Source organism: Nothoprocta perdicaria, unplaced genomic scaffold, assembly GCF_003342845.1.
Source record: "Nothoprocta perdicaria isolate Ctin4 unplaced genomic scaffold, notPer1 scaffold_0, whole genome shotgun sequence".
NCBI classification, from domain to species: domain Eukaryota; kingdom Metazoa; phylum Chordata; class Aves; order Tinamiformes; family Tinamidae; genus Nothoprocta; species Nothoprocta perdicaria.
In genome coordinates, this window is record NW_020454092.1 from 10,434,280 (window position 1) to 10,445,861 (window position 11,582).

General features: G+C 34.1%; 1 protein-coding gene across 1 annotated transcript in view; it reads right to left on the reverse strand.

Moving 5' to 3' along the window:
* Positions 1-2,154: 2,154 nt before the first annotated feature.
* ROPN1 (rhophilin associated tail protein 1) overlaps positions 2,155-11,582 on the reverse strand; it is a 10,536-nt gene continuing 1,108 nt past the window's right edge. The window contains exons 2-6 of the mRNA XM_026038093.1: positions 9,215-9,341; positions 8,217-8,334; positions 7,305-7,466; positions 3,276-3,451; positions 2,155-2,326 (exon numbers count right to left, since the gene is read on the reverse strand). Coding sequence (XP_025893878.1) covers positions 2,260-2,326; positions 3,276-3,451; positions 7,305-7,466; positions 8,217-8,334; positions 9,215-9,341 — 650 coding nt within the window. The 3' untranslated portion in view covers positions 2,155-2,259. The remainder of the gene's footprint in view (positions 2,327-3,275; positions 3,452-7,304; positions 7,467-8,216; positions 8,335-9,214; positions 9,342-11,582) is intronic.

Sequence of the window (11,582 nt, forward strand, 5' to 3'; positions counted from 1 at the left end):
TGGGAAGATATTTATCATGTCAAAACAGGTAAAAGGGTTTTCTCAAAGGAATCAGAAGTCTGGTCCAATTTTTATGTTCTTGGCAAAATTAAAAATCGGAAAAGCACTGTAGCTGGAAAACAGCAGACAGCAAAATTCCCTTTTTTGTTTGTGCTGAAGAGAGAAGTGTAGACTAGAAAGAAACAACAATAAAAAAGATTTATGTGCAAAGAAGATGTGCATCTATTACTGACACAGTGTCCAGAACTATTGGTGTACTGTCTCTTCTTAAGGGGTGTTATGACACTTTACAAGAGAATCCTCATTGAGCTGAAACATTAATGCACCAATTTTAAGAATTAAGGAAGAATTATCTTAGGTTTTTTAACAACAGCTAGCAGCTTAAAAATAAAAAAGGCATGTTATTCAAACCATAATCTCATTTTTTTTCTTTAACATATTATTTGGTGACATATAGAATCATACTTCATTTTTTTTGTCAAAAGGAAGCTTAGAAAGATATATTCTTGTCTACTGAATCATTTTAAAATCATGAAATTGCAAAAATGTCTTATAATTTAAAAAAATGAGAAAATTGCTTAAAAAGTTAAATAAAATTCTTATGAGATCACACACCTCCAAGTAGTCAATCCTTAAAAAAAAAATCAGTTGTCATGAGGCTTGTGATAAGACTATAAGAGTTAGTGATAAAGACTACAAGATTTAGTAGAAATGAGCATAGATTTGAGTATGAGAAGGTGTAGATATTATTTCTGCTATTGAATTCCTTCACTGAAGCAATTTGGAAAATCCTTTCTGCTATTATTGTAAAAGTATGATAAAAAAACTTCTCTGTCCTACACGCTGAAATACTTCAATGTCATGTGATGCATGTGCTGTCATATTATTTATTCATACCCATGATTAAGCTTTGTTTCGGAGAGAAAATGAAATGGCATTGTCTTCCATTAAACAAATTCCCAATTTTCTTGCTTTTTGTTAGATATTTAATATTCCTAGGCTTTTGCAGTGGCAAAATTTGGGATGTATCTGAGGCTGTGCTTTATTTCTCAGAACATTGTATGACAGGAGTGCAAAAGCAAACTCTATGACAACTTCCAGCGTCCCAACATTTTATTTTCTTATGATCAAGATTGCTTCAGTGTCTTTTGCATAGATAGGGAATCTGCTTTTCCTATGTACCATTCTGATTTATTCCTCAAATTTCCTTTTCACAAGGAAGCAAATTAAATGATTAGTAGTTATAATGAAGTGTTTATTATAAATGGCATTAATATCAAGGATGTGAATAGATTCTGGGGCTCTGCTAAAAGGCTCAGTATCTAATTTCCAATGGGTTGCTTCCGTATTGTGTACTTTTTGAGGGAGTAAACAGGAATTCCATTAAGGAGAGAGAAGTCACCGTGTGCCTCCATCTTTTTAGGAGAGAAAAAATTACAGACTTGAGATACTTGTAGCAAAGTCATTTAAGAGAATCCCTGACAGGTAAGTCCATAAAACAGCCTTATATTCAGAACTGTAAAACTCATTTTTTGAGTTTTCTGCAGAGCGGAATCCTGAGATAGGCACAAGGTTCACTATGCAATTCATGGACAGAGGTGGTTGTTGTGAAGTGGGAAATGCAGAAACCTCCATAACAGAAAATCCTTTCATTTGGTCAAAAGAAAAATTTTAATGGCAGTACATAACTATTTATTGAAGAGAGATGACACAAGTGCAGTATGAGGGGATGCATGTCCTGGGTTCTCATTTTGAGGAGAACATACACGCATTCCTTGACAAGTATGTCTGCAGATGACAGAAGGCACTCAGAGAAAAGGTGTTTACTTTATATGGCTTTATGGTATATTTTTATATGGTTAAATGATGGAGTAACTTGACTCCAGATTTTTTCTCATTCTGTCAATTTCATACAAAGTATGGCAGTTTATGCAGAAGACAAGGACAGCCACTTAGCTTACAATCACCTTGACATAACAGTAATAATATTGAAATGTCATTTTACATAACAATTCAAGTCCTGTCTAAACAACGATTCAGGAAAATATTCTCTTTCATGCAGTTCCTCTTAATTCACACATATACCTTCTGGTTGACTTGATCACATTTATTCACAGAGACAAAAAAAAAAAAAAAAAAAAANAAAAAAAAAAAAAAAAAAAAAGGCAAGACATTGAGAACTCTGCTGGTGATGGGGATATCTGTGGTATGTGTGTTTTTTCATCCTTCTTCGTTAGAGTCATGGAAAAGTTGTGCCACTTACTCCAGCTTGACACGAGGATTCTTTGTAAAATCATTCACTTTAATTAGGCCATCTGGTCCAATGCTGTATGAATAATAAAATTTACATCTGTTAATTAAAGTTATACTTTGAATATAAAGTATTATAAAATAATGCTGATTATAAGTTCCCCACTTCAAGTGGATTTTTTTTCTCCTAAACTCTGTTGAAATGTCTGTTCAAGCTTTGTTCTTTGGTCCTATTTCAACACTTGAGGGATAATCTTCTATTGATATTGTGGAGGGAAGAGGTAGTTTGGATCTTTTGCAAGCTTCATCATGACTTTTCATGCWTTCTATACATAGAATAGACTCTTCATCTCTTCATTCACACATAAATACTTAACTCTTTCCAAGAACTTAAACGGTCACCTGAACAGATCAACTAAAATCTATGACATGTTTTTAAAATATTATCTGGCAGTTACATTTCATTGTAAAGATTGGTCTGCATCTAAAATGTGTATCTTCTTTTCTTTTGTATTCAATCTGTTCAGCATCTGACTTCCAGAAGACTATAAAGATTTGCACTAATTACACTACCAGCTTTCTTGGGACTAAACTAACTGACACAGTGATTTATTATGTCTGTAGTACAGTGTTGCAAACATGGTTGCAAAGAAATGTTGCATAATAAATTGGAAAGCAATGCTCCTGAGCATCCAAATAAGAAAGTGTTACTTGTACTGTAAACTTTTGAATCAGGGTCATGGTCTTTCTCAGTTATAAAGCATCTTTGATGCTATAAAATAAATAACAATGATTACGCTTCTATCGTTTTGGACTTTGTGTCTCCTATAATTAGTGTTTACKCCTTGGATTTAGCCATTCTTTCTGCTTCACCATTTTTACTTARTATTAGTTATTACTTGCTATTATTAATATATATTATTTTGTATCTTGAACCTTCTTCACTCATCTTCTGCCGTGTCTATCCTTTCTAAATTTCATAGCTAAAGTATGGCAAACCTGCAAGAATAAGTGATTGTACTTACATCTCCTGTTCAATGTAATTTAGCATTCGACTGACATGGGATGCTGAAATCTCTCCATCCACTTCAGCGATGTAAGTATAGAGAAACTGGAAAGTGCTGAAAGGAATACGTGGGGGTCCTTGATCATGATCTCCATGTAAAACCTCGCATATGATTTTCAGTGTTTTTGCAATAGTCTATTGGAAAAGAGAACAAACAACAAAAAAAGCTTCAATATAGCATTGCTAATGAAGAGACCATTAGTAAAATATTAGTGTGCAAATAATGCCCAAGGCAATAAAAATGTCTTTGTAAATCTGATGTAAATAAAAAGTATAATGATGTCAGCAATGTCCTGAATAGATGAAGGAACTATATATTWCCATGATTTATCCAAACTAAATTTTATGTCATATCTGAAGAATTAGTTTATGTAAAGATAGAAGGAGTACTGTTGATAGTGAGGAAGAATGACTTTTTTAACAAATACTATCATTAGAATGAATATGTGATGCATATAGGGTGAAAGTTTAGATATTCCATTTAAGAAGCTTTTAAAGAGCTTTTAAAATCACTTTTTTTTTTTTTTTTTTTTTTAATCCTGTTACCCGATTTCTAGGTATGGATGGTAATTTTGACCTAGAACTGCAGAAAATGTTGCCCACTCTGTGATGGCTCTAATGTGCAGCTTGTCATTGATTTAGGGCTTTGCCAGTGGTCATTTTTTCATGACTGCTGCAGGAAGGAAGTCACTGAATCTTAAATCTGTTCGTGTACATTTAATGTCTCAGCAGTATGTACAGTCGTGCAGTGTTTTTCAGACTTTCTGCATGGTTACATAATTCAATCTAAAACTTATCCCAAAATCTGGTGGTGTGAAAATCTGGTTATAATTCACAAAAATCACATTTTTATTACAGTCAAATAAGTAAGAATTAGAATTACAAAAAAAAAAAGTGTAGGCATAGAAGGAAACTTTAGTTTGGCTTTCTCTAGAATGAAAATGTGAACAGATATATCCTGCAGATACAACTCAGTTATTCATTAGGAAAAAAAGACATAGAGTGAAAGAATGATCAGGTAGTGATCATGAACGACAACGAGAAAAATAGAGAAATGGAATATGAGAGCTTAATGAAGCTCACTGTGCAGCGGACTAGTTACTCAGAGAGATCAAACTAGCTGAGCGGTGGTAGAATGAGTTCTATAGCTCTTTTGTGACAGAACGTGTTCTCTGTACTAGAAGCTGGCTGATAAATTGGAGATAATTTAGAAAATGTCGACAGGGCCAATATAAAAAATAGATGTGTAAGAAAAGGCTCCAAACATAAACCAGGGAAAAGCTGGTTGAATTATGAATAATTAAATAATATATTTGGTTTTATTTACCATCTTAATACTTGAAATGCCTTCCATGTTGCCTGAGGCATCACTGAAAAGCACGGTAAGCAGACCATTACGCTAAAAATTTACAGTTTGCATTGACAAATTGTGAGGAGGTCTGAAAGGCATAATATACAATTGAGGAATGAAGCTATACCCTAGGTTTTCTGTCTGTCCACTCATCCTTCAGTTTATGTATAACTAACAGAAAAAGGGAGATTAAGAGCAATGAATATGTAGTTAAGAACAAAACCTACAGAAAACTGAAACTTAATTTGTCAAAGACAAGTCTAAGGGATGTCTTGATCACAGTGAAAATAGTGTGAAAATAACAATAGGCTTTTCAAATTGATAAAAATGTGATTTTAAAGCTGGCCACTATGGAATGGGAATACAAGCTATAAGTTTCTTCATCCCAGTATGCAAATAGGTTGGCAAAATAGATCGGCAAAATCAAAAGAATTTAGCTTTGGCTTATCTCTGCTTATTTAAAGAAAAATCTATGTAAATATATATGTAAAACACATTATTTTTTATTCACTTAAAGAACTTCTCACATGGCTAATATCATAAGGATATAAAATTATATCTTATAGGAAACCTGAAAATTCACACACTTCAGAGCTTTGTGAGCCAATGAAAGTTCAATAAACAATCCAAAATCATGAAACTRGTACTATATTACCTGAAGTACTTGTGCATGACCACAAGGTGGTGGCACTTGATTATACAATGAGATAAGCACTCCAAGGTGGTGGGGGGGGAAGACTCTTTTTTTTAAGATAAATCAATGCACAACTTTTTTGCTTAGGTAAAGTTAGGAAAAAGGTCACTGGCATTTACAATTTTGTCAATACCAGTCTTTGCAGACAATTCTGCTAATAAGATTTATGTTTTGTTAATGAAGGGCAGTATATGAGAATAGTATTACTAATGTTTCACTAAAACTTCATTACACTATTTTTTGTTTCTCAACTATGTTTAATGTCCTCTGTGACATCAAAATGATCTTTGTAAACATACAGGCTATTTCCACAGCACATAAATTTAATATCATGACTACAGTTGTAATGGCTTTACATTGTAAAGGCTAACGTACTACAAACTGTATTAACAGATGAATTTCTAAAACATATCATTAAAAACTGGACAAAGAGTAGAAGCAATAGAAGAGCAAGAGCAAATACAATCTCTAAAGAGAATTGACTCAGAGCAGTTTTCTGAAATTCCCATGAGGCAGGCATTGGAACTAATGCTGGCAGAAATATATTGACAAGAATCAGGGAAGTATGTCCCACCAAGGTTAAATCTTGTAAATCTAGTTGTTTTAGAAGTAGCTACATAGATGAATATATTATAATGTTTGAGAGACCTTTAAATAATACACTTCTACTGTAAACAGACAAGAGAGCCTCATCCATAAATGTCTACTTTAAACTCTAACTTCTGTTTGAGTTGTAACAGATCATATAGTCCCAAACTTTTATCTTTTATTCCYAAATCTACTAATTATCATCTCTCTCTCCATGCTTACATCCATGRCCTAATCCCACTTGGTTTAAGGCTTTCAATTATAAAAATGAGGTTGTTTACATGAATATAYGAATGTAATAAAAGTGCCAAAACTAATGCTCTGCTAATCCTCCAAATGACCTCATGCACAAATTMGGGAACTCTACCGTGCAGGTATGCAGAATGAGAGCAGGCCTTTCATGATGTCTGCAGGTGAATCAGCTACATCAATACATCTGATCAGAACAGTAACTTGGTGTTTTTCTTGGTTTGCTAATAGAAAATCACAAATCCGTTTTCCTTTATGAAATGGAGAGGAGAATCAAAGAAGTACTGTGAGAAATACCTAGGTACTTTTCTGATCACAGTCAAGTCTGTGGCTGTATTTGCCAGGTTGTTGAAAGTAACAGATAGCTTTTTATTGATATTTTCGATATCTTCTGGGTCTAGTGTCTAGCAATTATGAGAGCAGACTGCAACCTGTTTACCATAGGGCATGACCTTTCGTTGTCATTATGCACCCAAATGCACTACCCCCACCTTTGTTTTCTATAGTCAGAAAAACATGACCTGAAAGCATACGTCATGACACCAAGTTTCCCTAGCGTTCATGAATTTGACAGATATTATCTGAATATTAGATAACAATGAAAAGTTGTTTCTCCTGACACAAGAGGTTTGCTGCACTCATCCAAATTACCTATTCAAAATCAGAGTAASTGAGGAACTGCAAAACTGGATAGTTTGTCTGTTGTATCTGCTGAGTAATGCTCGAGGCAGAGAAACTCTTTTCTTTTAGCAATCATCKCTACAGTACTACAGAAATGTCTGTGAAACAAAGCCTCTGTCACCATCTTTCTGGCTTCCTTCCCCTGTGTTTAATCTGTTGCAAATTGGCTTGAAGAAATAAAGCTCAGAAAGAAAGCATACTATAAATATTTGGGCTCCCTTGATCCCTGAAAGAATATAGTTAAATTAATTCCCTTATTCCTAAAAGGGATTTCCTCCTGCCTTAAAAAACAACAGCTGTGTTAATCAATGATAAGGTTAAAATGCATAATTACATGGTCTCCTATTTCTACCCAAATGTGAACTCAAAATCACTRTATAAGAAAATATTCATACAGCACAACATAAAAATATGAAGAACCCTACCATTCCAATTGGACTGCATGCCAGGGCTAAAAACTTCAGCCACTCAATTTCTTCTGTAAAACGGCCAACATTCATCACACTTGTGAATAAATCTTCCGGGAGATTCAGTGACTTCCACATGTGAGCCAATTCATCTGCAGTGATTATGAGTCTMCCTCCCACCTGGAAATAAATATAAATAAAAATGCATCACAGGAAAATGAATGCTATTTTGTCTTAATTTGCAATAAGACAAAAAAAATATTTTATCCAAAATCAGCTCCAGAATATATGGGTGGGGCTAAACATAGGCKTTTGTTTTGGAAATAAGCTGTGATATTTGTGGCCTAGTCTTAGGGGAATCATCATTGATACCGGTGAATACTTGGATGTCTGAAGCTCAAATTTTCCTGGGATAGCTGAAAATTATGGCAAAATTAAATCATAAAGAAAATAGTGGAGGGAAAAAAAAGTGGAAGTGAAGTTAAATAAATACAAGTAAAATTAACAGTGTGAGTACAGAAATAATTATTTCTACAACATCTGGAAGGATGTTAATTTTACAGAATTGTGGTTTGGCTATTTTATATTTGTTAGTGGACATTTAATCATGCAAATTTTCTGTTTGACTACAGTTGTATAACTGAGTATGAAAACCACAAATAGATGGATCCAAAGGAAGCACAGCTGAAGAAATAATTTTGCTTTATACTGTATGGAAACAGTAAAACATTTTTTTTTTCCATATATATTATATTTGTATTAACTGGATAAAATATTTATAGGCATAAAACTGAAAGCAGGCTATCGAAACTGAAAATGTGGTCMCCATAACAATATTATTGGACTAGTGTAAAACCTATACACACACACACACACGCGTAAGTTATCAATCTGTTTCTTGGTTCCAAAAGTAAGGAAGATGTTTCTTACTCTTTGATGTAGGATTTTTAAGAGCTCTGGTGTGACATCTTTCCATTTTGACCAAGGCCCCCTTTCTTGTTCTTGTTTTATTGGAGGGATATCACCACGGGCCACAGCAGTGAAGTAACTAGATGAAAAGATAAAGAGGTGCTTGCTTTCTAAATACCTTTAATCAAAGTGGATATTTTAAAATGATTGAGGAGCCTGTGCTTACTAGACAAAAGGTGATTGGTTTTCAGTGTCTAGTGTATCTGTTAACTGTTTAAAATTTAAATAGCACTGTTTTGTTTTGTGCTGTCAATGGACATGTTATTCATACTSGAACTGGTGTGAATATCCATTCATACTTCAGGACTTCATCTGACACACATTGTAAACACAGAGTCCACTGACTTGAAAAGGATTTATTCACTTCAGAGACTGTCATAGGAGCATGGATTCATTGTAGTATGTCTGTTTACCCTGTTTCGGTATAGGGGTATTGCACTTTATTCTGGAGCTCTTACCTGGATTCTTATCAGGGTGCAATTTAGCTGCATTAAAGTTAGATCTGGTACATCTGAACAGCTGAACAGGTGTAGTGATGACTTACTCTACATTTAGCTGAAAGTTTATTCTTCTGGTGAGTCTAAACTTGGATTGTACAGTCATCACAAACAGTTTTGGTCATGCTGAACTACTTAGGCACAGATATTTACCCTCACTAGTTCTTCACTCATTGAGAAAAATGTAAAATAAGAGTCAGCCTACTGCAAATACAACGAAATATTTTGCTTTTGCCATCTGCAACTTTGTGAATGTGCAATTGCTGTACAGGGCTGTTAGGTTACTACAACTAGAAGCTTAGTCCTCAGGATGGCTAAAGCAAGGTAACTCTATTAAATGTCAAGGGACAGAAGTCTAAAATTATCAAGATTTCTATGATTACAGAACAAATCATTTGTTACCAAGAATAAGTGATATTTTTTTTTTCAGAAAAAAAAGAAAGGAAAAAAAAAAATCCTTACTCTGCAGACCATTGCAGCAGATCTGGAGGCTGGGTTTGCATAGCAGCCTTTGCATATTGYTTTAGCACTTCTCGCAGTTTTGTAAAACAGCATGCTTGTTTATTTGTACACGACATAATTACAGCACCTGTCAAGAAAAGGTAATACTTTTGTAACATATTTCATCTTTAATGAAATGTACAACTGTGAATTAGTAAGATTTTCATAAAGGTCAGTTCTCCTGCTGAAAAAAAAAAACAAAACAAAAATAACAACAGCAATAGAAAAACCGTATATATCCAAAGCTTAACAAGCTTAAACTTACCTGGAAATTTCCACTTCCATTGGGACAGATGGAATCAAAATTTAAATTAGCTGCATTCCAAAAGAAGTCACAGAATTGTCATTTGCTAAGGCAGAACTTATGAAAACAACTACCTTTTCTTGCAAAAGTTCGTCTCCTCTGTGCTAGTAGTAAATATAGGCTCAATGAATTATAATTAATACTAGAACCATCGCTTTAAGTTTTTAACAATACCAGCATTCAAGTGATAGATACAACAGGAGGAGGAGAAAAAGTATATACCATTATGTATTATATGCATTTGTATATGTATGTATTTATATGTCTTTATGTATATTATATGTAAGAAAAATAAATCRAATTTCCATGTAGGATGGAAAAATCTAATTCATTGTGGAAAACGAAATCAGAAGCAGTTAGATTCTTAGTGAGTGTTACACAAGAAAACTTATTGACTTCCTGGCTTTGCTTGACCTCAGATCTACCTCCTCACTGTGGACTTGCGTAATGGAGTCTTGATAGTACCTGGCTCAGGGGCAGTGGGATGTGGCCTGGCTGATGGGACCCTGGGGTTGCTGATGATCCCCCAAAARTGATCATGCCCACCACCTGTCTCTTAGGGAGAAGCAGATCCTTAAGCCTCCCTGAACATTCAGTGCTTCTCTGTGAGAGAGCTTGTCCTGCTCTCTAGCTTACATCTGCATCGCTACATTTTGAACTGTCTGTATTTTTTTTTCTGTTCTTCGTTACCTTGTAGAACATCTCTTCCCTTACTTCTCTGCAGTAATATTTTAAATATTTGAGGCCTATTATCATGTCACTGATGGTAGTCTGTCTTCTGTAGTAAACAACCTGATATACTGCTTARTCCTGCCTTACATGTTTTCAGTTATTGTCATCTGGGGCCTTCAATAGATCCATACCCTTCTTGATATATGATGTCTCAAACTGGACAAAACAGTATAGCTGAGAGCTTAACCAATACGAAGAATAGGTTTATTTCATCTGGCTATAAATGATACCTCTGAATAAAAATGATGAAGCTGTATTTCACAATAGCCTTAAAATATTTTTTTTCTGTAAAGTTGTGAGCTGGCTAGTTATTTCTTACATGGTGAATATTTTTGCTGATTTCTGACTTGCACAGAATCATGCATATTTGTTTACCGAATATCTTTTCTACATGGGATTTCTTGTAAATTGTTAAGATATGTTAAGAGAATTTTTTATTCAGGTTTTATTCCTCAGTTCCTAGGACACAGTCTAACTGGAAAAGGCTCCTCTTCCTTAATCAGCCCATATGTCACTGACTGTACTTGTTATGTTAAGTATTTTACCTTCCTTTTTTGAATCAACAAAATAATTAACAACACAGACATTTCAATTACCATTTTGGTTCAGCATTAATACCATGTTATGATAAATAAAGTTCATCAGACAAATTTGTAAAGAAAGCTAAGTATATTACACAGTTATTCCAATTTTCATTCTTGCTCTTGAAAATGTACCAGAATGTTCTGCTGTGAAAATTATGAGCATTGTTTAATTGGAATTTCTTTCTTTTTCATGAATTATGTACAACATAGGCATGATGCTACTACTTCTGTTTAAACCAGAGTCTCAGCTGGGCCAGATGCAACACCACTCCATTTACCCTAGTCAAGAAGTTGGCCTGTATTCCCAGTTTGGTCACTGGGAACTCTGAGTCAGATCTTATCAGAGATCTAAGTATTTTTAATTGTCTTAGACCTTAAAATGCTTAAAAAGCATTTTAAATAATTAGGAAGCTTACTGTTTACTTAATAGTTGGCTTCTGATTACCTTACCTACGTTAAAGGATGCAAGTAATATCTTGAAGGAAAAAGGTCTTATTCAGTAGGAGTAAAGAGCATTTAATCATCAATATGGTCAYGTTCACCTTCATTATTTATGTGCAGAAAAAAAAAATTATTTCAAGGATGCTTTAGTCACAGAAAATCTTTTATTCTCTAGAATAGGATTCTCCTAGCCTCTACTTTGTATGATGGAGAGCCATGTTTCACTTTCTGTATTCTAGCTACAATGCAATCTTTACTTTAAATATCT